Source organism: Aythya ferina (genome assembly GCF_964211825.1).
Source record: "Aythya ferina genome assembly, chromosome: 5".
Lineage (NCBI taxonomy): Eukaryota > Metazoa > Chordata > Aves > Anseriformes > Anatidae > Aythya > Aythya ferina.
In genome coordinates this window covers 59,015,052-59,042,755 of record NC_140301.1, presented here as the reverse complement: position 1 = coordinate 59,042,755, position 27,704 = coordinate 59,015,052, and the positions used below count along the sequence as shown (strand labels likewise).

Genomic DNA, 27,704 nt, shown 5'->3' with positions numbered 1-27,704 from the left:
TGAGCTTTTACAGGCTTTAATCTGGGTTTTGGGATTACCAAACCTGGAAGAACCTTGACATGAGTAATTCAAACTGGAAGCCATTTTCTGCTGCCCCCACTCCTGCAGAAAAGATCCTTAGTACATTGCAAAGCAGGGTGGTGAAGCCAAAAGAGGGGAAAAAATACAAAGCCTCATCCTTTATAACATATTTCTATGTCATAAGTAAGTTGATCTGAGTAGAGCGAGTGGCAGGTACTTGTATAACACCTATTCACTGGCAAAACTCTCTGGTGCAGGGGAATCGTATTTGACGTGCTTCAGAAAGGACTGGATCATCTGCAATTGTAATTTCACTTTTTTACGAATGTCAGACTCAAGTGGCAGACGTATGAAGAACACCTCTTCCAGCGAGTGACGCTGAGGCAGCTCGTTTTGTCATTTCTTCTGGGTCTAGAATAAAATGATGCCGTTAAGCCGATGTGCCGTAACTGCGTGTGAGGACAAAGCTGCCTTTCTGAGTTGGGATGAAGTCTGTTTTCCAAGGGAAGTTTGCCAGCAACAGGCTTAAGGCAGAGTCTCATCAGGACCTTAGAAATGCAGCCCTCAGAAAACCTTTCTGCTCTTATTGCTTCATCGAGCTGCTAAAAATATTGAATGGAAAATGCAAGTATTAAGGAAATGAGGTAGATCTGGGCTTTGTGAGCTGGACGGCTTCCAGTTTCATCAGCTTCCCGGAATCCTTGCTGCTCGACTGAAGAGCTCCTTGTAAATCTTAGAAACCTGTCAGTGTTTTTCCTCTCATGTGATGGGCCTGGCTCACGTGGTGGGACACACGGGGAGCCCTGTCAGCGTAAAGCAGCAAGCACCGAGTGTGTGATGGCTGGAATTGCTTGAAGCAAACGCTGCACACGATGTGTGAGAAGGCTTTAGGCTGGGCTTGGGGTAGCCAGAGGGTGGCCACATGGCCGAGCCTGTTGCCATGCTGGCCCACGAGGCCTGCGCCAATGGGGCCTGTGGGGCCTTGTGTGGGCCTGGCAAGGCGTTGAGCAGTCCCTTTGGTCGCGGGAGGTCCTCTTCCGAAGTGAAACACACGTAGCCTGAGCAAGTGCGAGGAGATCAGTGGCTTGTTCCCGGTTGCGTGAAAATAGCAAATGCAAGTTTTAGGTTTCACGTTTCTGGAAAGAAGCCGGGAGAAGCCAAGAGCCCAACTGCAGGAGGAGACAACAGGCGTCCTTAATGGATTTAACACGCGACGCGGAGCAGCCAAAGGGCTGGAGGTTTGCCTCGTGTGGTTAAAACTCCACTAGCTCAGCGAGAGGCAGACGGCTGAAATTTAATGGCAATTACATCCACAGAGCCTCTCTGGGAGGATGCTGCAAGCATCGTGCACCTGCAGAAGCTCCTGTGTGATGAGGGCGGTGTGTTATAGAGCTGGCAGCGACTGCAAGATCCCTGCAGCACGTCCTGTGGGGCAGGAGCTGCCCAGTGGCAGGGCATTTGGGGATCTGGTCTGCAGAGCAAGCCCCGTGGTGCTGCAGCATCTCGCCTCTGCTCCTCAGGCTTCGCATGCGGGACAGCAACCTGCTTATTCAGTGCAGGTACGTGACTGCGTTTCTGCTGGCTCAGACCTACCAAAGGCACATTTTGAGGCATTCCCAAAGCACGCCAGGACACGGCGGGTGTGCTGGGGAGTGGGGGGGAAGCTTGGAAGGGGGATCTCCAAGCAAGTTCACCAAAATTCCCCTTCCAGTCACATGTTTAGGTGCACCCTCCCCCAGAAGTCAGACCTGCCCGGGACTGAAAAAGGCGTTTGCTGCATTTAAAAGCAAGCCAAGAATAAACTGCGCGTTTTAACCACATCACTGCAGATTCCTGGAAACAAGGCCTGCCTTTATGCTCGGAGGGCTTCCCTGCTCTGCCAGTAACCACAAGGAAGAGCAACAGGAGCTTTGACTGTAAACCGCTGTTGAAGGCATACTGTCATGGACGAGCACGTACAATACCTCTCATTGTGCTCACCTAATCCTTAACAAGACAAGCCTTTGCCCACACAGCTTAACGGCCATTTTTAATTCTAAGAAGGGGAAAAATAAGTATCTTCTGCTGAGCATCCCACCCAGAGCAAACACTGCAGCGTAAGACAAGCGTGGGCACTGTCCTAGACCTCCAAATTTTGCTGGCCACCAGTTAGCCAGCCTTCTGGGACAGGCAGCATCCTTCCAGAGGGGTTTTTACTGGCTTCTGTGCTGTGTTAAAAACTGGAGAGAGGATGTTGTATGATCTTCCGATTAAGATCCTGAGCTGGAATTCAGGAAGCTGGTGTTCAGTCCTGGCTCTAGTGAACGTGGGCAAATTGTTAACCTCCAACCCTCGCTTTCCCATCGATTCAAAAGAAGCTAATAATACTTTTTCTTATCTCTTTAGGGCAGGATGTGGCTCTAATTGTCTAGCATGATGTGGCACTGATCTTTCCACTGTAACAGTGAAGTTGCAAGAGAGCTTGTCTCAAGCTCCAGAGAGGCTTCTGGTGGTGGTGTGGGCTGTAGAAATGCTAATGCAAGACAGAGCAATCAACCACCTGATTGCCACTTCAGGATCATAGACAGAGGATGAGCAGGATCAAGCTGGATCCAGATTTCAGCTCTCCCCAGGTTTTCATGTTGGTATAGAGATGCCACCGATGTCACTGCCTTCCCCATTGCTCCCCCTTTCCAAGGAAATGGATGTCCAACCAGAGGACAAAATGGATCAAGTTCCAACACGGATTTCATAAAAGGGCCCTGAAGTCCTCAGATATATTTACTTTATTTTTTCTATTTCTATCTGGGCGTCCAAATGCCTTTGAAAGTTGCTTTGTCTAAGCCTATGAGCCCGTCCTCCATCTCAGTAAAACAGTGGTAACATTTCTCTGCTGCAGAGCTGCTGTGAGGACTGCAAAACTCTTGAGCAAAGGTTAGCCATACCTGAGATAGCTTCTGTGGAAGAGCTGTGACCTGGAAATTCATTCTGTGACAGAGATGTTCAAGTGCATATTGTGTGAGAAGCAGCATAAACTCAGGTATGCTCAGCCAGCAGGATACCTTTTGAGTCCCCATTGGTGCAATTTTTCTCCAAACCTGTAAAAAAAAATAAAAAATTAAACAAATACACACACAAAACACTCAAAAAAACAGAAATGTGACCTATTTGCACTCCCATCGTAGCTGCTTTCCTCCATCTGTGACAGTGCCTAGAGCTCGTCTGACAGCTGAAAAGCGGAGGTGCCAAGAGCCAGTATGTATTTTTAGGAAGGCATTGCCTAAGTCTGCAGATGACCCTGTGCTTTCTGGTAATGGTCCTGACAGCGCGTAGGGCTGTGGGCTGATCCCTGAGGCAATCTCCCTGATAAGCTTTGTGAGGGCTCTGTCATTTTGGCAGCCTGCTTTTGATTAGGTGCTTGCAGGCTGGTGCAGGTGAGGTATTGGGAAACGTGCTTTTCCGTGGCTTGCTCTCTATGGCATTTGGCGGCAGGACTGTTGTGACAGGAAGCAGGCAGGTATGAAACGAGGAGGCACTGACCCCGACAAGCACCACGGGGGAAGATTGGTTTTTGTTAGCATGGTCTGTCTGGGGTTGGTACACGTGGGAAGACTTTAAGGCTTTGCATCCTGTGCTGGCTGAAGCTTCGCGCTGCCCACGTGGCACCATGTTGGCAGGGACTTTCCTTCTCAGCTTGGACAAAATGCCAGTTGGGATTTATCAGTCAGGTCCACCCTGCTAAGGGAATTCCAGGCCCTAAACCCTACACCTTGGGAGAAGCGAGGACCTGATCCCCACCGGCGCGGCGCTTTGCCGAGCTGGAGCGTGTCGTGTGCGGCGCGTTTTGCTGCATCAGAGCATCCTTACGCAATTCGACAGCTCTGGCAACCTCTGCTCCAGTGAGTGAGTCCCCGAGCTGAGTGAGCAGGAGCTCTGCCAGTCGGGCTTGTGGTGCGTTTGGAAAGCCATGTGGGCGAACTCGTAGAGTACCTGCCCATCTTAAATGCCGTTCGGCAGAATGGTGTTTGTTCCTCCCTCCCTTTTGTAAGAGATGAGGCAAAAGAAAACCCCTCCTGCATGACTTCTGTTTATTTTTTTATGATGATGAGGCTTGTCCAGTTTACAGGTTAAGCTTGTGAGGCCTGGGACGCTGCCTCCGTTTGTGCTGGGGCCGCTCCAAGCACGTAGCAACTCAGTGAATGATTCTCGTTGCAGGGACTTGAAGCTGGACAACGTGCTGCTGGACTACGAGGGGCACTGCAAGCTGGCAGATTTTGGAATGTGCAAAGAGGGCATTCACGATGGCATCACCACAGCCACCTTCTGCGGTACACCAGACTACATTGCTCCTGAGGTACAGGGAAGCTTTCTTGACCAAGCAAACTCATTTTTGAGCAGCTAGTGTGCTCTTTGGAGTATTGAGCTACACCTTATTTTTCTGCTGGGTGTAAAGTTTCCTAGGCACCAAGATATAATGCACTAAGCATATATTTTTCTTAAGGAAAGGTGAGGTAGAGCCACAGCTATTAAAAAAAAAAAAAAAGAGAGAAAGAGGCACACAGAGATATTGTCCCAGTTTGATTTGAAAGGAGATTGAATTCTCCCTTGTTTCCCAGTTCTGTTTTATACCTGCTCCCCTTCCCTGTCATTCACCAACCTCGCTGCAAAATTAATAAACACCTCTTTAAGAAACAGCTGTCCTCCAGATGCTGCCAGATGATTTTTGTCTGTGGTTGGCATTTGTGCCTTCTTGCACACTCAGGCTCCTTCCCCTCCCCGGCTGAAAGTGTTGCTGTTGGAGCCGTGTACACATTTCTTCCTGGGGCAGGGAAAAGGCGGTGTCAGCCCATGCACATGGCTGCTCCGCCACTTCTGAGGCTCAGCAGGTTAGCTGAAATGCCCCTTTTCCTCCTGATAAAACCTAGCAGAAGTTCAAAGATGTTGTTTCCAAGATGACCCAGTGAGCAGCCAAGTTAATTCAGCCCTTGTTTAACAGATCTGTTGTACTTTAGCGTAGATCAGGGGGTTCCCAGGTTGAGGTCACATAAATGTTCCTGGACATCCAGCCAGGCTAGCAGAGAGAGCTCTGAGGACACAGCAAGAGCTTCTGCACTGATGTTTCCAAACCTGTTTTCTTCCCCTGCTCGGTTTAAGAAGCTCCAGGGGTGATGTTTCACTCCCATCCCTTTTTCAGATTCTGCAGGAGATGCTGTATGGCCCCGACGTTGACTGGTGGGCCATGGGTGTGCTGCTGTACGAGATGCTGTGCGGCCACGCGCCCTTCGAGGCGGAGAATGAGGACGACCTCTTTGAGGCCATTCTGAACGACGAAGTTGTCTACCCGACGTGGCTCCAGCAGGACGCAGTGGCAATCCTCAAAGCGGTGAGTTCCCTCGGCTGCTTGTCTGCATCCTCTCCTGGCTTTCTTCAGCCGAAATCTGGCAAAAGAAAACAGGGCTGGGGGATGGGCGCTCAGAAATTGCAGTTTCCCTGACCCTGACCCTTTCTTATCTTGGAATGAAGGATAAACTGAAAAAAAAATAATCCTGCCACACTTCAGTGTGTTTGCATAGTTATGTCCTTTATACGGTTCAGCAGCCAACTTGGCAAGCGGTGTGTGCGTGTCTGCTTCTCTGGGCATTCCCTTGCTGGCTTAATGATTTACAGCATATGGTCATCTTCCAGAACAGAAGGAGCAGGTACACACAGTATTATCAGCAGTGGCTGTACGACAGCACAAGGGTAATGGTTTTAAAAACAAAAGGATAGGGTTAGGTTAGATATAAGGAAGAAATTCTTCACAATGAGAGAGGAGAGGTCCTGGCACAGGATGTCCAGAGCTGCTGTGGCTGCCCCATCCCTGGAATTGTTCAAGGCCAGGCTGGATGGGGCTTTAGGCAGCCTGGGCTGGTGGGAGGAGTCCCTGCCCATGGCAGGGAGCTGGAACTAGATGGTCTTTAAGGTCCATTTCAACCCAAACCATGCTATGATTCTGCAGTTCTGTGATTTCCATGTGACCAGAGTGTCAATGAAGTAAAGTCTTCCTGAAAATCCTTTGTTGGACTGCTGTCTACCTGCATGCAAAGATTTCTGATTTTTTGTGTGTTTGGGGGGAAAAAAAAGAGGGGCTGTAGAGCAAACGGTTTGAGAAGAGCTGTTGCTGGCTATATCTAGTCCTTGTTCTGGCATGTACTCCTGAATTTTCCCAGGATCTTTCTTATCTTCTGCCTCGTATCTTTGCCTGTGACATGGGAATGAAACTTTCTAAGATTTCAGGCTGTGCATGTACAAACACTGCCTAGAATACTGGAACTCCCTGGCTTTGTCATGAATCAAAAGGTGATTCAATGATAAGGGTGTTAACCGAGGAGTCAGGAGACCTGACTTGGCTGTTCAGCTACTGACTACTTCCTGCTGATGATCACACCACCTAATACTTTTAAGCACTGTGAATATACATCCATTTAAGTCTTAATACTCCTAAATTTTGTGTTAATAGAGGGCCGGAGAAATAGTTGGATAAGATAGCAATTCATCATAACGTGGAGAGCTGACTCAAAGAAATGGAATAATGAATGATTTAAAGGGACCATTTAAAAGAGATGAGAGTTGGGTTTTGTCAGATCTTTTAATCTAGCTTTCTGTCAGATAGTAAATCAGCAATTGCATGCTGCAGCTGAAAATGCACCTAGTAAACCTGACAGAAATCAACTGAGTATAAAGCCCACTTCTTGGGGAGGCAAAGGGTTCTGTTCTGAAAGCTCAGGATGTGCTCAGGAGGTATCGCTTGTCGTGCTGAAGGCCCTCTTGATCTATGGAAATGATCTGCAACAATTTAAAATAAAAAAATGAAGTTCTGACTCATTGCCTTTTCTGTTGTCGGATTGGTACTCTTGAATATGTGAGTCGATTCCTTTTCTGCAATGATGGGTAACAGCAGAGTAGATTTGTGGCAGGTGTCTTGCATAAAAGCGGTAGAATGGGGCCCGATGCTCATCGTATCTGGAATTTCATATATTAAAACACAATTTGCATTTTAGCCTCTTAATGATGCAATGCTTATTTTCCTAGTTCTGATTGGAACCTCACAGAAGCAGCCAGCACAGACTTCATTCACGCCACGCTGCTCTAACCCAAACTTTGAACAGCAGATCTCTGCTGGGATAAGCAAACAGCAGCATGAGGAGTGGCGCTGGAGGAAGAGGGAGCTAGGGATTGAAACAGAGATTGACTGAGCGTCTCAAAAACTGCACAATTAACTTAGCTGCTGCTGGGTACCTACCTGCAAAAGGTCTCTCATGCTGCTCTGCTTGTCAGCTGTATCACGTGTTGCTGGTGGAACACAAATGAAAGCAAAACTGCCTCTTTGACATTCACGTGTTGCTCAGGAGAAGCACTGCGCTTCCAGGAGACGACTGTAACTCCAGGGAGAAGGCTGAAATTCAGAGCAGTAGCCAGGAGCCTCGTGGTTAACTGATGGGAGGAGAGAATTGAAAGTTTTACTGGACTTTCAGTTCTTCAATGTTTCCTTTCCCTGAGTGGCTGCTACCTGGAGGTGACTTTTGTGCCGAGTTTTATAGCACTGGTGGTAGTTCTCTGCAGCCTGAATTTCTGCAGTGTCTCAGTGGCTGCTTTGGGGTTCAGACCAGCTAGCTAAAAGAGCTCCCTAATTCCTCCTCTTCCTCGTGGTGTTTTAGAAGCATCAGAGCACGCTGACTTTAACAGGAAGGAAGCGTCCTGTCAGGAGATTTTCTGGGCTCTAGATTAAAATGAAAAAAGCACATGCCTTCATTTCATTTGAATGGTAACAACCACGATCACTGCTGTGTGCTATATTTGCGGTGTGCCCATAGTGTGTCAGTATGTCAGTAGGACAGTATTTTTAGTAGTCAGTGTAACAGTGTTGAACCTATTTTGTTTGTTCCCTTGTAGCTACTGCATAAAGGAAGATACTAGGTTTTCTAGCTGCTAAAGAAGTAGATTTGTGTATCATTGCTTCTGCTGTTAATGTTATTTTTAGCAGATAGAACATTATTGCTACTGGGTGAGCATCTTTGTTCACATTAATAATCACTACTGGCTTTATCTCAACAGAAGTGAACTCCCTGGTTTACAGCCGTGACAGTACTGTCTAACCCACGATATTAAGAGCTCTGGAAAATCAGGGCACTCAACTGCTGCAGTGACGAAAATGATTGTAAGCAATTACATCGCATGGGAAATCTATGGAAGACCAGGGAATTAAACCTGGGGTCTCTCATATTGCAGACTGAGGCCTTAATAGCCTCAATAATTGGATTATCCCCTCACTAAAAGTTCTGGCCTCTAACCTTGAACAGGCCTAGTGAGAATTCACTTAGCACTCGAGTGATGCAAAGCTCTGAAAGTGAAATCAAATTCCCCTGCCAGGAAGAGGCGATTAGGTGTAGGTGCAAAGAGATTCTCTACAAGTGCACATAGCTGGGTTTGGAAAGCACTTGATCAGTTTGTCTTCACAAAGAGGTTCATTATGAACAAGGAAACTGGTTTTTAGGACATGGTTCATGGATGCTGTTATTTTGTTTTGCTTTCGTTTACCATAACTGTGTGTCACCGATTTCCCCCCATGAGAAATCACCTGATTTCTGAAGATTGCATCCTGTTCGTCTTTGCTGTTTCCTGATAACCACCAAGATACGTCCGCAGGACCTCATTTAGGTGGGTGGGTGTTCCTGATGTGGTTTTGAGCACCGCTACCAAGGAAAACAAAAACAAGCTCAGTGCCCTTGGACCTTGTTTAGAATTAAAAGCAGAAAGATTTGTGCTCTGGGAGAAGATTTTACCTATTGCCCTTTTTAATTTGTTGTCCTTGGTATTTTCCCTGAAGTTCTGGAAGCAGGGCAGAGATAAATCTGTGAAAATCAGCAGGATTTTGCTGGAATTGATGCTCCCAGAGGAGGAAAGGAGGAAATCCCACTCATATACCCTGCACTGCTGGAGTGCGTCAGTGGGGAATTGGTGGAATGATGGCTCAAGTCAGGCAGAGCGGGCTCAAACTGAGCTCTCCTGCTTCTTGTGTGAGAAAGTCTACTTGGGAATGGATTTGCTCATGGTAGGAAAAAAACTGCAGAAAAGGAGAATTACTGCAGAATGGATTCAGACCATTTCATCTCAATCTGAATGTAATTTTTGCTTTCTTTTAAATAATTCTTTCAAATACTCTCTGCTATCAGCTGACTGAGTAATCACCAGTGTCTGAGGATGGAGAGGCTGTGAAAGAGAAACTTCCTGAGCAAGCAGAGGTTTTCTGAGAGCAGAGATTGCTGTGCCATATCTTTCATGGTGAGAGTGCCGCCGGAGTTTGCTTTGTTCCAGTGTGTTGATTTTTTTAAATCGGTGAATTGTCACCAGCAAAAAGGGCTTGAGCGAAGAGGGTGGCTTTCCAGGCAGCTGGAGGCTTTGGGATTAAGATGAGTCGTAAAAAGAAATACAACCCTCTTGTTTCCTATAAGCAGGGTGCATTGCATTTTGGCACAGGTTTCACTTGCTTCATGTATGGCTTTCAAATGCAATCCAATCGCACTTTGTAACAGACAGGCTTGGTTGGAGGGGAGAATGAAGAGACATGGAGAATCAGGGCTCAAAAGCCAGTGGTGTAATGGGAAGGAAAGTCTCAGGGAAAGCTGCAGGGCTTTTCCTTTCCAAGTCTGCTGTCAGGTGAGGAGAGGAGGACCAGGTCTATTGAGCTGGGCTGATCAACTGAAGTAGCAGTGGTTGGCCCAAAGGCTTGGGGACTTGGCTGAGGAGTTGCACCTTGGATGTTTTCACTCTCAGGGCCAGGTGACAGCAAGCAGCATCTCCCTGGGGAGGCGTTAACATGGCTCTGCCTTCGGACCCTGGATTCCTGAACTCCTGGCATAGCTGAGCCTGCTGAAGCTGAGGGTGGCTCACCTTGTGTGCCAACCTCGTCACAATGTGAGCTCTGAAGCACTTCTGGTCTAGCTGAAATGCTCCTTCAAAAACTGAAGCTTGGGCAGCCTTGCATGCAGCTGGATATTCTGGGGATACAAATAAGATGAATGCCTGTTTGCCCTCCAGCTGGTTAAACACAAGCATTTTGGAGAAAACTCAGAGTTAAGACTAGGCAGAAATGGTGATTCCCCTTCTGAGTGGCTTTCATACGAAAAACGAATACCAGGCAAGGGAAGAGGAAGGTGCAGAGGAAATTGGCTGTGGTTTTAGTAGCCTGCAGTCCCAAGCTGTGCAGGTGGAACAGCACAGGGTGGTACAGATGCTGGAGGATTAGTGCAAGGAGTGTAACTGTGTTAGAAGGAGGAGGAGGGATTGAAAGGTTAGGGAGCTCCACTGAGAGAGCAAACGTGACCGTATTTCAGAGAAGAAATGATGTCAGCACTACAGCGAAAAGGATGCAAAAGAGAAACCTGAAGTCAATCTGTTATTCTAGAGAATAATAGCCTGGAAGTGACGCTGAGTCAAAAGGCAAATGCTCTGCTTTCGTGAAGTCTCTGCTGCTTTGTGTCACTGGGTTCACTTCCCCCACGGCTCATCTGGCACCATCTGAACCCTGACAACACCGCTCGAGTCTAACCACCCACCCCGTGTTATGCTTTGCTCTTGCAGACTTGCTTAAAATCCCCTTGGCGTTGCCAGGCTAAGACCGAGGGGCTGTAGTGTCTGTGGGTTAGGGCTTCAGACTCAGTCATGGTTAATAAGGATGTTCTGGGGTCAGCTGAAGCCAGGTGCTGCTCTGACAGCCCGAGTTTATGGGCTCAGCTTTGGCTGTTGGAGCACAAGGTGATGGAGCTGGGATCTCCTGCCCAGCTGGGAGGGAGCTCGTGTGGATCTCAGGAGCAGAAGGAGGGGGAATGGTTGAAAGTGCCACGCTTTGAATCCAACCACGTGGCCTCCAGACAGCCTTGAAGCCTGATCTAGAAGTCAAAAAAGTCCTGCTCTGGAAGGAAAAGCCTTCTCCCATTCTTGTGAGCCCACAACGCAGACCAAACCCAAGAAACTCAGCCTTCTCAGGTAGTTCCTTGGCTTCTCTGCCTTGTGTGTACAGCTAGTAAGCTACTGGCAAGGCAGCTCATCCCCCTTTCCGAGGAGACAGCACACACGGATTTTTCTGCAGAGCAAAACAGGGCTCAGGAATGTCTCAGTACAGACAGCAGCAAGTCACTTAATTCAGGGAGAGAGGGAGACTGGGGCCATTCCACAACAGCTCAGCCAATTTTCATCTCGCTAAATAAAAAAGCCACTCAAAACTCTCTGCAGAAGTTTGTCTTTCCATCGCTGCCCGGAAGAGCAGGTATTGGGCCACCTTAGGTCCCTCCATCCCTCCAGTAAGTGTCAGGGCAGGCAGGAGCCCTCTGAGGGTTCCCCCACGTCCTGCTGGTGGTGTGTCAGAGGCACCGTGCTGTCCAGCAGCAGTTTCTAGCTGGGGAGGAGGGAAGCACACACATCTACCTGGAAATGTGCCCAAATTCTACCTTAAAACAAGAAGTTAAGTTAGAGGGCACCGGGAGTCGATTGCAGAAGTGCTTTATGCTGTTGGGTTATTCATACGTAGAAAGTATATTAAATAACAGTAGGAAAAGGGGGGGTCTGTTAGGGCTCTTCTGCACCTCTCCAGGTGGTAAGAGCTGAGGAAGAAGCAAATGTGAAGTGTACCCTCCTCTGACCTTTGTTCCAGTGAAAATGAGCAATGTTTTCTGTTGTTTCTCAGGAATTAGGAGTGGTGGCTCGCAACAAGAGAGAAATATTATTTTTATGTGTGCAGGAATTAAATCCAGGCATCTCTGGGGAGTGCAGATTGAGGGTGGCTATCTCCTGCTGTGTCAAAGAAATTCCGAGGAACTTGTTTGACTTGGTGAGGCCAGAGCACAGGGCAGTTGGGTTTGCTTGGACGCAGCCTAATGGCTCCAGCAGAGTCCTTGGAGACCCCAGCTGCGCTGTGTGAACTTACTGTAACAGGCTGAGAAGAAAGAAAATTGGAGAGAAATTAAAAAAAAAATAAAAAAATCCCCCAGGGCACTCCACCCAGGCCCAGCTGCAGAAAGCAAAGTGACGACTGAGCTGTGCTGTGGGAGGAATGAACTCCATGGCGAGGGGATGCCACCAGGAGAGCCTGAAGTCTTGGTGAGATTTCTTTTGCACATGAGAGCCTAAAATCTCGGTGAGATTCTTTGACACATGTTTTCAGGAAGGCTTTCTGCTCGCTGCTGGGAGTGCTCGCTGCTGAAGCAGACTGGCCCCACAGCTGTAAGCAACTAGAAAATGTCATTAATGAGGAGAGAAGGGAGTTTTCACGGCAGAAAGACTTAGAGGCAGATTTTTAACATGATCCAAGCAAGCAGCCTGCAGTGACAGGGGAGGGAAGGGGCTGGTTTCTTAGACATCTGAGTCCGGGAGAGATGTGCGTGGCCCAAGCTGCCTGCGGTACACAGCTGCTCTCCTCTGAAAGTCATCACTCCATGATGGTGAGGCTTTCTGGGCTGTTCTTTGGAGATGTTTCCTCTCTCCATGCACTGCCCTTGCTTGGGGTCCAACCCACCTGGCTCCTGGGAGGTCAGAACCAGGCGGAGCTGTCCTCAACTCGCAGCCACGGTAGGTGCCCGCATCCTCCCTGCGTGCTGCAGCAAGCACCGTGTGACTCAAGACACCTCAGCCCTGCTTTGCTTGGCACATCCCGGCACAGTGCGTATGTGCTCCCTGCTGCCTTTCTGCCTCGCCTGTTCCCTCAGTGCTGGGCGGTCAGTTTGGCTGCTGGGTGAGCTCGACCAAACCCTTCTGTTTTTCCTCCCTGGTCCTGTCCCAAACGCCGACGAGGTGTGGAACAGGGCAGCCGGGTGGTGATGGTGTAACCCTGCCTACGTCTCTCCTACGTCACGGCACGAGGCAGACGTCTCTCCTCTGCACTCGCATCCCACAGACCTGGGCCAGGTTCTTTCTTTGAAGCGGGCAGAAAAAGATGATCTGTTTCGCTAGCCAGGACGAAGCTGGGTTTGAATGAACCAGATGCCGGGAGAGTTTTTTTAGACGGAGATTAAAAGGAGAAGGAACAACACAACGGTGGACCCACTGAATTCAAAGCGGGAGCTAGATGAGCTCAGTGCTTTATTCTCAGAGCTGAAGGAGCCAGCTAACAAAGGCAGATATTAAAAATGCCTTCAAATATGCCAATAAATTATTCTCCTTGGCATCCCTTCAGAGTTGGCAGTCCCCATAAATCCCCTTTCCCAGTTTGATGAAGCTTTGGCTGTCAGAGTCAGGCAGATATTTGAATCTCTCTGTGAAACTCTACGTTGGATCTGTGTAAACGTTTTTGCCTTTGTTTTGTTTTTAAAAATGCTTTCATCTTGCGTTTCCTGGTTGGCTCTGGAGCCTGTGCAGCGAAAGCAGGACTCTGGAGCTGGTTGTTCCCCAAGCAGAAGGAATTGTGCAGCTTTAAATGGTCTCTCACCTAACCCATTTCTGCCTTAAACATGCAGCATGGCTAAGCGACGAGGCTGAGCTCCACCACAGGTTGTCTTCATACCTCTTTTGCTCGAGCTTGCGTATCCATTTCTGCAGTGTGCTGTCTCTTGGTCTCTTAATTCTTGAAAAGCAAACAGTTTTCCCCGGTGCTTTCAATCTCTCCTGTTGATTGATCACACCCCTCTCTGATGTGCTTCTCTTCCCCACAGTAATAGTCTCATGTCTCTGCATAATTCACTGTGAAAGAAAGGTAATGCCAGCCCTATGTAGCTTGCCAGAGCCAGATGCATCCTGAAGGTCTTTTTCCTTTCATCATGAGGTCTTTTACCTTTCCCTTTCCAATAGGCTGAAATTAGCTTCTTGTTTAAGCCCAGAGCATGCAGGCTCAGATTTGCTTCACAACAAAAGCTCCTAGCCCTGCCTATTGCGGTGTCAATTATGATTCATCCTCCTCTTTCCTGCCAGAGAACTGAAAAAAAAAGTGAAGCAGCATTCATTGTGTCAACCTTTTTTTTTTTTTTTTCCCCTTTCCTTTTTCTGCTTGCTCTTAGGGGCTTGGGAAGAAGCGATTCCTGTGGCCGAGCCTAAAACTTGTGGCTCACTTCTCTGGGCTCACTTCTCTGTGATAGACCCTCGGGGGTATTTTGGGGGAGTTCATTAAAACCTAATCTTGGGGGAAGGCCTGAGAATTCCCTTGAGAACCTGGCTCCGACCTGGCCATGGGAATAACCCTTCCTTGCAGCCGGGACCATCTCTGGCTGCCCAGCCCCGCAGGAGTGAGCCAGGGCGTCTAACTGGGAGGTCGCAGCGCCCCAGTAAAAGCCATAAATCTCCGACTGGCCGCGCTGTTCGGGGCTGGAGGTCTTGCTCATCCACTCGCCCTTCCAGCGTTGACCTTTCTGACCTGCTGTGTCTTTTCAGGAACTTTAAAATTAAAAGGATCAAAACGGAACCAAGAGCATGGCGAAGCTCCTTTGATGTATTTTCCCGTGATCTTTTTTTTTTTTCCTAATTGGCCTTCACAGGTTTGTCTGGGGGCACTTTAGTCCCCTTTGTACTTGACCCTATGTAAATAGGCCACCCAGGGCTGTGTAATAAATGCCTGGTTCCTCTTGACAAGACTATCAGAAAAGGATTAATTGTTTTCCCGGGCAACCCTAGGGAGGTTTTACCCCTGGTTAAAAAGTGAGTGGGATCATGCCCCCACTCCCTTCATAAGCGTGCTGCTCGTTCCCTCGGCGCATTTGCCTGGCCCTGATTGATGTATCGATCCCCGTGCTGCATCCAGAATCCGAGCGGGGGGATTTAAAAACAGCAGCCTCATCTTGAACCTCCGAGCAGCCCCCGCAGCAGGTGACCCACGTGGGAGCTGGGTTTTACTGCTCAGTGCTGAAAACACAGATTTCTGGGGGGACCTCTTGACCGAAACCTGTGTTAAATAATCCACGTATCTAATGACTGAAGTTCATTTCTGATTATTAGAGGAATTTCAAAGGCAGAAGTGTCTAAAATCACCAGCTACCGTCAGGGGCCGGTATAAAGCTCCGGTGCTTGGTATTTGTGTGTTTGTGGCCTTTTCATCGTGCTCTAGTGTGGATGAGTTAAACTGGGTGGGAGAAGGCAAGGAAATCGATTTCAGCACAGCAAGGAAGTTTGTAGCTATTCAAACAGCACTTAAATTTCATATTTTAGGCCAAATTCTCTCCGGGTGATAGTCAGCAACGTTGCACCCCCAGGCAGTTTGGAGCCAGATGTGCCCATCCCACACGAGAGGGGCTCTGTCCGCCTGGTTTATTTTGCCAGTCCCTCACTCAGCACTGTTTGCAGGGCAGTTAATCCTCCTTGCTCCCTCGAGCTTTGACTCAGCCGCATCGAGCAGCCCTTTCTGCAGCGGGAGAGAGCAAGAGCAAATTTCTCTGCCTTAATATCCACTGCGCTGACATTTCGTCCTGCTTGCCTGCGGCTGGCACATGCAGCGTGTGGCTGCTGCCATGCTGAGTGCCACCGGATGGCTGAGGTTGGGGGGGACCTCTGGAGGTCTTCTGGCTTTTAGGAGCAGGGCTGAGGACTGGTTTTTACCTCCCTTCCCATCCCGATATTATTTGGAAGGGGAAATAACTGCGAATTCATGCTCTGCCTCCCTCCCCACGTATTGCTTTCAGGGCAGTCCTGGCACTGCACTCCCCGGGGCCTTTTCTGCACTGAAGGATTTCTGCTGCTCAGTTTTCTGTAGCCAGGACCCTGATGTGGAGGAAGAGGTGCCACACACACACGTGGGTCCTATCCTGGCTCAGCACCATGACGAATTGTACTGGTACAAGCCATGGCTTTTAGCAGTCATCCTGCTGCGTGCTGGGTGGAGAGCCGAAATGCCGCCTGGTCTCTGGCGGCTGCAGTCGGGGCAAGTGAAGCCTCCTGGCTCCCAACCATTAAAGATAAGGCAGACGCTCACAACCAGAGCCATACATCCATCTTCTCTTTGTTAGGGCTGGGGGAGGGCTCCCGAAAGCCCAGCCCGTGGGTTTGTTTGCCTTACATAATGGGCGGCCGAACGGTTTTCAGCAACTGCAGCGTTCAGCCCAGAGATTCATGGAGGGAAGCCTTAATTAGAGTAATTGCTCTATTTATGTAACAATTCCCTTTTGTCTGAGATCAAATGGATCTTTGAGAAATCTTATTTCCTTTCGAGTTAATTTCTGCCCTGTTCGTTTAGCTCATGAATCTTAACGAAGGTGAGCGTGTCGGGTATCTCCTCATCTCCTCCTCCTTCCTAGAGGGGAGGCCGTGGGGTGTAAATCTCCTGTGTGCTGCTTTTCACCCTGGCAGCAACACCAGAAACACCACCAGGCAGGGAAAGTTTGATGCCGTGAGCTTTGTTTTAGCAAGTAGGGGCTGATGATTGCACGGCCCTGACCAGGGACCCTTGGAGGCAAGTGGAAGCTGTGATGGAGAGGAGCTGGGACCGAGGATTTGCTGTCAGATCTGTGGCACGCTGCCTGGGGCTCAGCAAAGCGATGAGTTTCTCTGCTCCTCTCCTCCCTGTCTGCAGGACGGGGATGCTCTCCATCTCTGCCGTGGGCTTGCATTTGAAAGATGAGCTGCTCGGGGGGCACGAGCTTGCTTTTAGGGGATAAACACGGCCTGGCCAGTGCAGCTGGAGAAGCCCTGCACAGCCTTGCCCTGAAGCTGTGATCCCAGGAGCATCCAGGGATCACAACAGCCTGGGGACAGGATCTGTGCAGGGGTCCCCACACCCCCGTGGCAGTGACATCCATCCTGCCCTCCCTCACCTGCTGAGCTCCCAGGGCTGCACGGATTTTCCCCTGTGCCTGGCGCTGCTTTTTCTGCATTTTTTCCCTGTAACTTCATGGCCCGTCCGTGAAGACCGATCTCCACCTCTGTAATTTCTTGTCGTGGCTTGCTGCGTTTTCTTTCAGTAAATGTTTTCAAACGATTTCATGAAGTCATGGGTTTTCGGCTCCTTCCAGCTGCTGCTTTTGGCCGTGGTGTTGCTGAGAGGGTTAGCTGAGGTCAGCAACAGCCTCGCTCCAGTCTGCTCAGCAGCCTGGAGGAGCCCAAAGGGGCTCTTGAATGCCCCAAGGGAGCTCTTGGATGCCCCAAGGGAGCTCTTTACACTGGGAGGGGGATAATTCTTTTTGCTCAGGAACATCTCTGGTTTGCTTTGTTGGTATTATGGTTGGGTTTTTTCCTCTATTTCTTCACGGGGCTCTGCGTGCCAGAGGCTAGGATTCATTCTGGATTTCAGATTATCACGCAAAATTAGAGATAATAAACACTACGAGGTGGCGTTTTGCCATGAAAAACTTTTTGCAGATCTCTTTCACCACCTGCAAAAAGCACGGGAGAGTTGTACTTGGGAGGACACTTAGGGCTATCCAACACGAACCTAACTGTGAAGCAAGAGGCTAACCCTGGCCTTTCTGGGGCCAGCACTTTGTAAGGCTTTTCCAGCTCCAGAGCTTGGCTATTCCCGAGTGCAGCAGAAGAGATCAGGTGAAAGATGAGCAGCTGCTGGTGCTTCAGAGGTGCTGCTTGCATGGGCAGAGCCCCGGGTTTGGGCTCCAGCTGCTTATTTCAGAGCACGTTTTTTTATTTTCCTTGTTTGCTCTGCTACAAGCACCATCAGACACCAGAGGCATCGTGAGACAGGCCTGCAGGTGGAGGCCTTTCTTCTGGTGGAGATCAGCTCCCAAATTTCATCTTTCAGTTTTGTGTGCCTCACACGGGAGGCACCTGTGCAAGGGCAGCTTCCTCAGGCTGCACCGATAACTCTTTATGGGGTGTGTGAGTTACATGCACTCCACCAGCCTGCCTTAGGGCTTTGCAGTATCTGAGAAACAAGCTGTCGGAGGGTCAAAAAAAACCTTGCCAAAATGGTTTTGGTGCTGGTGGCTCAAAGCCCTGTCCTTACACATCGAGAGGCAGCAGCGCTGAGCGTGTACCTGGCAGCTGGGGAAGGTGCGGTGAGTTCAGGTACCCGTCCCACTCGCTGTTTTCGGAGGCGAGGATTAAGTCAGGGGGGGTTTGTGGCAGCCCAGCACCACTCTCAGCACCCAGCCAGGAGGACGTGTTCCAGCAGTGGGCGAATGTGAAGCGTTCACCCTCCTCCTGCCTCCTTTGTGCACCTACCCCGGGGCAGAGGGTGCCTGGGTTGCCCTTTGCCTGGCGTCGGCTGAGGTTTCTGGCCACGCCGCTCGGGCGCACGAAGCAGAGCCAGCTGCTGGACTCCGAGCACTCGTTTTGTTTTGACTGTTCGGGTTTTGTTTTCTCAGAGCCCAAAACAGCCCAGCTCAAGGGACAGCCCTTGGCTAATCCTCATTGTCCTGACAAAAAGGGTGTTTTAAGCAGCAAGGAATGCATTTACCTTGGCTCTCTGGCTGGTGCAGTGGGTGCCTTTGCTTGGTGCAATTTTGGCAGCGCGTTGAGCAAAGCAAGCAAACAGGAATGTAAGCACACTTCTATATCCCAGGGCACTGAACTGGTCTGGGAGTGGGCAGTCCAGTTTGGTTTTTGGTCTTCTATGGCTGAGCATGAATGGGAACCCAAGCAAAGCACGTTGCCAGCCCTTTCCAGAGATTAATTTCTTTTATGTTTTCCCCACACACGTTTAGCAGAAGCTTCCTGGTGTAATGGAGGAGGCAGTAGGTCAAGAGCCAGGAGACTTGGGACTTTTTCCCAGCTCTCTCCCCTCTTTGTCTTCTCTTTTTGGACTGTTTTGGTCTTTACCACTCCCAGCACCAGCGAGCTCTGATCTTGTTTGAGCTTTCTAGGTGTTCCAGCAATGCAAATCGCAGCTAGTGAGGCGCAGATATCCATCTGTGGGGACAAAGAAGCTGGGCAGGGAATTTCTAGACACAAAAAAAAAAGGGGCTTAACAGGAGATTTCTGGCCTGTTTTGCAAACCAAAGAAGTTTAGGGAAAGACTTGCAAAGGCTTGCCTGAACCAGGTCTCTGAGAACTTTTGGCTTGACCCATTTCTGGTTGGGAAACCAAGATGTTGTCTGGTGCTCAGAACCACACAGAAATTTTGGGTTGGTTTCTGCTGGCAGGAAGGGACAAAAGCAGGTGGAAAGGGTCAGGGGGAAACACGAGTTGTACTTGTACTTGGCCTGCCTGACCTTGGAAAAATACTGCATGACTGAGGAGTTCGGGGAGGGCATGGGAAGGCCCCGGCCCTGCTGGTGTTGCTGCTGTCCTTACAAGTCTGGGTGCACTCAGCAGCCCTTTCTGCTGATGGTTTTGGGAGGGATGCTGGAAAGCAGCTGTCCCATAGGGAGCCCTGGGGCAGTACGTGTCCTCAGAGGGGTCAGGAGGGAGGCCAGGTTGGGTTTTGTGCTCACGTCAGCAGGGTCTGGGCTCCTGCGGGGTCCCTGAGCTGCAGCCACCCTGCAGATATCCCATCCGCTCGGGTTCTGAAGCCCCCTCTGGACAGGAGCACCAGGCAGACACCTAAAACAAACCTGTGAGTCTTCATTCTTCTCCCTGTCACCTCTCTAGGCAGGCAATGCCTACACCTTTTATCCACTAGGAGAATTTATACCCACCGAGAAGCTCTGCGCTCGGAGCGGAGCCGGCCTCTGCCTGCACCTCCCCTTCCCTGTGCTTCCCCGCGGCCGAGATGCAGCAGGCTTGGTCACTCCCGAAACAGTGACCGATTGTCTGGTTTGGCTGGTTGGGCTGTTGGCTAAGCATAATGCTCTTTCATCTTCAAGGAAATCGTCTGGACACCTCCACCAGCGCGAAGCTGGCTTTATTTATGCTGCTGGTTTCAATGGGCAAACACAAGCGGCTGTTTTCCCGGTTTAAACATAACCTGATTTCTCTAATGAATTAGAAATACTCGAGGGGAAGGAAAAGATTGCATTTTGCTGAAGTTTTAAGGGCTATAACCCTAAATTAACAAGCACACGAGCTCTTTCCCTGCCTTGGGAAAGGATTGCCCTCCTCCCCCACTATTTCTTTCGCCTGACGAAATACCTGCAGCGCTCACACTTCATCACTCTTGTCAGGACCTAAAGGGCACCCACCACTGCCCTCTGCGCTGTGTGCGTGATCGATGGCTTTCTCATGGCTCCCTGGCAAATCGGGGCACTTTGGCTGAAGTTTGAGATCTCTTTTCACTAGTAGCAGAGTAAAAAACATTACAAAAGGAAGCCCTCGTTTGGAGTTTCACCATGGAGAGGAGGGGACGCTTACCTGTGAGCATTCATCTATCTGCTCAGGGTTTTGGGAGCTGTGAAAGCCAGCGCCTTGCTCATTTTCCTCTGTTTCCTAAGATGACAGGAAGGAAAGCGTAGGCTCCTGGCTGCACTTCAGCAAGCTGAGGTTTAGGAAAAAGGCACAGCTCGGGACTGACTCCAGTCCAAGGCCTGCCTGGCTGGCGAGCAGCATTTGAGAGCGAGCTTGTATGCCTGAGAAATTAGTATGTAAATAAATAACCTCCCAAAACACTCTGCAACATCTATAATGTTGCAAACGATGCACTTCGACTTTCTTTTCTTGTTGTGGTAACCAAGGATTTGACCGAAATAGAAGGGATCGGGGAGAAATACGCCCAAACTGCTTCCTGCAGAGAGTGAGTCAAGGTCCTTGCGCACAGCTCCAGTACAATGAAATCGAGAAGTCTGGCCAGCAACTGGGTTCAACAGGAAAGCTGAGGACAAGCTTTTGTGCGACTGCTAATGGGTCCTTCTCCCGTGGCCCTGCCGGACGGGGGGAAACAAACAGCCCTTTTTTTTTGTCTTGCAGTTCATGACGAAGAACCCCAGCATGCGGCTGGGCAGCCCGGCGCTGGGCGGCGAGAGCGCGATCCTGCGGCACCCCTACTTCAAAGAGCTGGACTGGGACCTGCTGAACCAGCGCCAGATGGAGCCACCGTTCAGGCCCCGAATTGTACGTGAGAGGGAGGGGTGGCGGAAAGGGTCCTGTTATTTTATTTTTCCTCCTCTGGGTGTTTTGAGCACGTTTATTGCTGTGAGACCAAAACGAGGTGGAGGAAAGGCAACCTTGCCATGAAAGCCCTGGCCTGGGAGCCAGGAGGTGAGGCCTATGGTTTTGGCTTGGCTGCTGGTTGGCCACACGGTGTTGTACAGGTCACTTTTCCCTTCCATGCTGGATTTTCAAAGCCAGCTCAATGCCAGAAGATGCAGGTTTATAAAAGCAGATGCAGCAGATCAGGGTCTTTGCCTTGCCCAGATATAAAGCAGGGTAAGTAACCTTCATTCTGCCCACTCCACCTGCCTCTTTGGGTCTGACCTGCCTTGCTTTTGTCCCTCTCTATACATCACCTCTGTTTTTGTCTCTCTGGGCACAGCACCCAGCAGAGTGCTCCCTGCTCAGGCCACTATGGGCTGAGTGGTTCCCATGGCAAACAGGCTGCAGAGGGCCCAGGGCTGCCCCTTTTCCCAGTGCCACACAGCCCAGGGGATGTTCCACGAGAAGAGATGTTGCTCCCTGTGGAGACTTCCCAGGGCCGTCTCTGTGGCCTCCCTGCCTTTGAAATTCTGGGTTGGGGTGGCCGTGTCCTGTGCTGTGGTCTCACTGCTAACTCTTGGTGGCAGTGCTCAGCCCTGCTCCGTGGAGCTCCCTGGGTGCAGGACCAGGCATCCAGGGGAATCCAGTACGAGGGCAGGCTCTGGAGTTGCTTCTTGAGCTGAATGAAAGGCTAAGGGAGCCTCCTCAGTCCATCCGTGAGCTGGGCAGAATCTGGAAACGTTAGGCTTCAGCGTCAATAAAAGATCTTGTTCTGGATGCAGGAAAAACACATGCCTTGTCAAAATGTGCCACAAACTCCGTTTGTTTGTGTGCACTGTAAACAGTTCCACTTTGTATGGTGCAGAGAGGAATCCAGCACCTGGAGGCAAGCCATTTGTCTTCCTGTGACCTGGTAATTCATTATTGTGCAAGTTTAATGACTCGCACACAGAGGAGTGTACCCCCCTCCCCCCCAGCCAACCCAGCTGAGACGCTCTGCAGATAAGGAAGGGCTGTGTGGAGTCAGCTAATTGGAAGCACTGCTGATAACCACTTTGAATGGCTGGGGCTGTGCTGACACTTGAGGAAGGGAGTTGATTTATGTGCCCTGCCCTGCCATGTGGGGGTAAGCAACCTTTCAGAGGTAGTATCAGTTAAAGCAGAGAGGGGTTTGCCTGTCCAAAGCCTGCAGAGGCTCTAAAAGAGTTTATACTGTACGAGGCTCCGTGGGGCACTCAGCTGCTCCCAGTCCAACCCCAGAGAAAAACCTTCAGTAAGGTTTGCCCGGGTTGTGGAGTTTCCTTGCACTCAAGACCAGAGTAAAGATGCAGAGCGGGTGTCAGGCAGGTGATGCATGCTTCTGACATCTCTTCCCTTTGTCTTTTCCATTTGACAGAAATCCAAAGATGACGTGAGCAACTTCGATCCAGATTTTATAAAAGAGGAGCCCATTCTGACTCCCATTGAAGAAGGAATTCTTCCGATGATAAACCAAGATGAATTTAGAAACTTTTCATTCACAAGCTCGGAATTGCAGCAATAGCTATGGCTCTGAGGAAGGGCTGCTCAGAGGACTGGCGGGAAATGCAATGAAAACCAGGTTTACCAGGAATTTCATTCTTGAGAAGTAACAGTGCACTGACTTCACATGATACAGCAGCACCACTGTCAACATTACCTTAATGTGAAATTGAAACCTTCCTGTGTTTGTAGGTTTATTCAGCTCTTTGATCAAATATTGACAGGGGTGGAACAAACGTGATACTGTAAATAGCTGATGCAGATGGAGAATTGAGTACTGAGCGAGTTGGCTCAGCCTGAATGTCATCGCTTGCAGCCTGCAGTGGATTTGAGGAGTCGGCGTGAGCACAAATCAAGCGTCTTGCAGCTCTGAGCCAAACAGACTTGTAATAATGCTGATTGTTTGCAAGGCTGTTTCATGGAGTCCCAGCACTGTCCAGCGTTTCGGAGCCATGAACCAGCATCCCATGGCCTGGCCGAACCAGATGTTCCTACTGACTCTACCTGTTTCTGAAGTATTTATTTCTTTCTGAAGGACAAATGGCTCTCTTTGCCGCTGTTTGGGTTTCTATGTGAAATATTTCATTGTGCTGACTAGCAGAAGGAAAAAAAAAAACAAAAAACAAGTGCCCTGTGCCCCACACAGATTCTTCCAAATCAAAGGGAAGTCATGTGCTCGTAGTGTTTTACTGTTTGTGCGATATGAAAAGTTCTAGTGTTTGCATTCTGTGAAATGCCTTTTTACATCATGCATCTTCAATGCTCCTTTCTTTGCATCCCAGCTGTTTTCAACTATAATGTAACTAGTAAAACCTTACTGTTTATTTACGCCCATTCTATTTAATTATGCTATACAGAGCCCCTTTTGTGGGTTTAGTGCCTCATTAAAATTTTGATCCAAAGTGGTAGTGCTTAATTTATTTGTAGCAGTATTGTGATGGGAGCTGCAGAGCTGGCGATCTCCTTGAAAGCAAAGTTGTTGACCAGTAGGTAACACAAAAGGACAACTTTCTCCCATGAGAAGGATAAGGCTTATCTCAGAAATGGGGTGACTCGGTTTGGTTTAGATTTAAGGGTTTATTACTCACAGGGCACTTCTTATCAGTTGCAGCCTCAAGCCTCTGCCAGGCAGACTGAGGCAATTTTTAGTGCAGTTTGTGGAAACCAGACAAAAATCATACTAAGAGATAGTTCTGTGATTTCTGTGCTCTTCTGGAAGTCGAGTGATTTTTCTGTAGCTCCATGGCACACCTTTGCATTCCGTGCTAGGTTTGGAGCTGTTATGTCGGGATTATAACCTCTTTCTTGAGCTGGTATGAATTGCTGGAGAAGGATTTAAACATCTTACAAAAGAGGTTTGCCTTTTGCTTTTTTTTTTACCTTTTACTTTCACCTTTTACTTCCATCCTTAAACCATTTGCTGAAGTGTTTGACAGGTGGGGCACAGGTTCAGTTACTCTTGGACACTTCTTGCCTTTGTGCTTGTGTATTGTACCAAATCTCCCTCTTTAGCATGGCTTCATCCTCTGGTCTGTTCCATTCCATGAACGTCTTCTGGCCACATTTGCATCCAGCCAGCCTCTCGTGCTGATCCCTGGATACCCAGCCTCTTCAAAGTGGGGCAAGAGAGGAGGAAGGACGGGACGGATGTGTGAGAAGGAAGAGTGGATATCCAGAAAAATGATCCAAGAACCAGCTGCACAGGCTAGCTCAAGTTGCTTCCTCACATAGGAAGAAATGGTACAGGATGAGTGCATTTACATGAAGGGGCCGCTGTGCCATCACGTTCACGTGGGTATTAAGCACAGCGTTCACCTGTTTGGTGCAGGCATGACCCTAAGGCAACTCCTCGTGCAGTATCCCAGCGTTACTGACTGCAGCTGTGCTTCCTCGGCAGGGGAGCACCAAAACCTGGGTAAGCAACTTGCTGTCAATTTTGCAATGATGACTTTTTGAGTCTCTTACTATCAAGGATTATGAATGACCTCTCCTTCCCTGGAAAAGTCAGTGTCAGGGCAGGAGAGTCATAACTGATAGGCCTTTTTGGCAACATGTTGGTACCATCCCATGCATTCACTGCTTGTGTTATTCCTTGGGGCTCTGGAGACCTTCTGAAATGAAACCTTCACCTCCTGGAGAAGCTAGTGCCATAGCATTGCCTTCAGCATCAAAACAGATCCTGTCTCCATGGCCCCAGGGTCCAAGTAGCTCTGCTGATACCACTGAGAGCACGAAGCATGTGGAAGACTCACCTCTGGAGACTTGTACTGCTGTAGCAGGTCCATCACCCACCGATCCGTGTCCTGAATGCTCGGGGAGTGGAAACTGAGACACTTCTGTAGGTGCACCAGTATGATTTTTGTGAACTGTAAATCAGAAGGCTTGTAGATCACTGAGATATATAAAATGGTGACTGAGGCCCTCACACAGAGCTGGAAGAGCTCCTGCTCTGGCCAGCCAGTGCCTGCTTTGTCCCAGGGGTTTTTGACTTGATGGGGCAAGAATCAAATATCAAAGGGAGATTCTTCCCAACTCACTTCTCTCGATTTCAAGTGCTCTCAGGGTCACGCCACGCTCGTAGAACAGCGCGTGCAGATCCGTGTTGGGACTAGACGCCTGATATTCTGCTATAATGTCCTCGATTTTCACAATTTCACCTGGATGTTGCTTCATAATTCAGGGCAGCTCTTCCCCGCCATCGCCTGCCTGGAACTTACATGTCTACGTAATGACTTCAGCCGCTCGAGTCAGCAGATCTTGAGTCAGCCACATCTGGCTGAGATCCCTGAACTCTGCCATACTTTCACGAGGAGCTGCCATCTCGATTGTGTTCCCTCCAGACTCTGTCGGCACCGTGGATTAAGATCAGCTCATTAAAAAGTATCCGTGCAATGGCGCTGCTTTGGAAAAAGCCGAATTAGTTTTTACACTGCCTCTGAATATGTAAAGAAATGTTGATTTTCAAAACAAAGCAGGAACACACACAAAAAAAGAAGAACTTCTCCATGAGCTAGCCTGACAGCTCTTCTGGCTTCATTGCTTGCCTAAGTGGATGCAAGATGGTTTTAGTCTATTAATTTGGTTTTGGCTTTAGGAGTATATTAAGCTGGCAGCCACAGGTTTGTGAGGTTTAAAGCATAAAAAGCTTGTATTTGCTCCAGTGCGAAAACTGGCAATAGAGCAAATTATAATTAGTTCCCATTGCACTGCTTCTAGTGCTTGCATGAAAAGGGAAGGTCCCTTTGATGTCTCTAAATTTGTGTTCTGTGCAATCCTTTCATTTTCAAAGAGGTTCATGAAATTTAGCTATAAAATTCAATGGCCTACGTCTTGTTCAAGGCCTTTGAAAGTTGAGGGTAAGAAGCAGATGGTCTAGAATGAATAGATTAAAATCATCTTGCATCTACTCAGGCTGGTTGTGCTGCCAAAGACATCATTTTTAATACCACTGCTTGATAGGCAATGGAAAAAAAAATCTCACTAGACTCCAAGTGCCTCGGGGATTTCAATGTATTTGATGCAATTCTAACCGCTGCATAAAGATGCTTTGAATGCATTCCCAAGGACTGGCACAGGTTCCTTTCTCCTTGTGAAGTCCTAAATGGTTTGCAACAGTCTTTGCTCTTGAAGCTGTGCGCTCCCCCTGCAGAAACTGCTGTTTCCCCAGCTGGATAGGAAAGAGGCTCCAGGGGCTGTGGTACGAGGCCTTGCTTAGCAAAGCCCAGAGCCAGGAGAAATGAAAGGGAAACCGTGTCTGGGATCATCCGCTCCTTCCCAGCCAGAAGGAAAAGAGCTGTTCTCTGCTGTGTGCTCTGCTGGATGGTTCAGCTGTTCCAGTGGGCAGTCACGGGACTGCTGCGCTTCCCCAGGGAGAGCATTTCACAGCTTTTACAACTCTTGCTGTTACTGAAATTTCCTGATATTTGGAAATGACGTGAATGAGATAAAAATCTGTCTTATCATGCCATTAGGATTCTTATTGGAAGCTGCAAGTCAGGGTTTGTATTACTAAATATATACAGGGCTGCCAAACCCCAGCATTCAAAGATGATGAGTCAGGTCTTCTGAAAATCACAGCTCATTCAGAAATCAAGAGCTTTCCAAAATAATAAATGTCAAAGTCTTTCTCGTTTTTCTTTTTCTTTTTTTTTTTTTCTTTTATTTTCTTTCTCTCTCTCTCTCTCTTTTTTTTTTTTTTTTTTTTTTTTTCCCATCTGGATTATGAATATTTCAGATTCTGACTTGCACTTCTCCTCCACATCAATAGGAGCTGGAAAGTCTTGTAATTATAATTTATTTAGATGAAAGCTGGGGTCCATGAATTGATGTGAAGCCAGGCGTTGGAGCTTGGAGGAAAATGGCAAATACCAAAAGATGGGTGCTAAAACCGTAACAGCAGAAGGCGTGGTAAGGTTTTTATGTACTTTTCCATCTCTTATTCTTCCCGTATAGCCACCACAGTGCAGTCCTGTGCCTCCAAACAGGAGCCTCCTCCCTGTCTCCGAACCCATATGACAGGGCAGGCGGCGTCCAGGAGACACGGGAGGGAGGAAGGAGAAGGGGAAGGCTGGGGAAGGCGTTCACACCTCGTATCATTGCTGCACGTGGGGCTCGTTCAGCAGCATTTCTGAGCTCCTGCCTCAGCCCTTGCACAGTGTGTCACCTCTCGCCTTCAGTGCTGCCGCTGCCCCCTGCGCTCCACACCGCGCTCGGCATCGCCCCTGGCAGTGCCCTGCTGCTGGAGCCGAGCCCGTGAGAAGCACAGGAGGTCAAAAAGTGCAGAAGAACAAGTGGTGCTGGTGCGCGGCTGCCGGAGCATCTTCAGGTCCTGAATGAGGTGTTGGGAAGCTGGGACAGGCAGCGTCCCCATGGTGTCTGTAGGGAAGGCTGCCTGTCCCCTCACGCCTTGTGTTAAAAGTGAGCAAAGAGAAGGGAGAGGAGGGTGTCCTCTGAGAAATGGGGTCACAGCTCCAGGTTGTGACCGAGAGGGAGGAGTGTTTTAGAAGTGCCTGAGGCCACTTGTAGGCAGCTAGTGAAGGCGTGCGATAAGGCTGCCCTTTCATCTCTGCCCCCATCGCACCGGGGAAGGCAAACGTCTTGCCCTCAGTGAGGCCGGTTTGATCTCGGCGGCTCGCAGGCCACAGGTCTCGGAGATGGTGGGAGTTAGAAGCTGTTGTGGCAAAGGGCTGCCGGGCAGAACTGCCCAGGACCGTGCC

At 49.2% G+C, this 27,704-nt stretch overlaps 1 protein-coding gene across 1 annotated transcript in view; it reads left to right on the top strand.

Annotated features, from left to right (window-relative positions):
• The window catches only part of PRKCH (protein kinase C eta), a 113,176-nt gene extending 89,461 nt beyond the window's left edge, over window positions 1-23,715 (top strand). The window contains exons 11-14 of the mRNA XM_084519661.1: window positions 4,216-4,354; window positions 5,195-5,383; window positions 20,743-20,886; window positions 22,364-23,715. Of these exons, the coding sequence (XP_084375787.1) occupies window positions 4,216-4,354; window positions 5,195-5,383; window positions 20,743-20,886; window positions 22,364-22,510 (619 nt within the window). The 3' untranslated portion in view covers window positions 22,511-23,715. The remainder of the gene's footprint in view (window positions 1-4,215; window positions 4,355-5,194; window positions 5,384-20,742; window positions 20,887-22,363) is intronic.
• The last annotated feature ends 3,989 nt before the right edge of the window (window positions 23,716-27,704 follow it).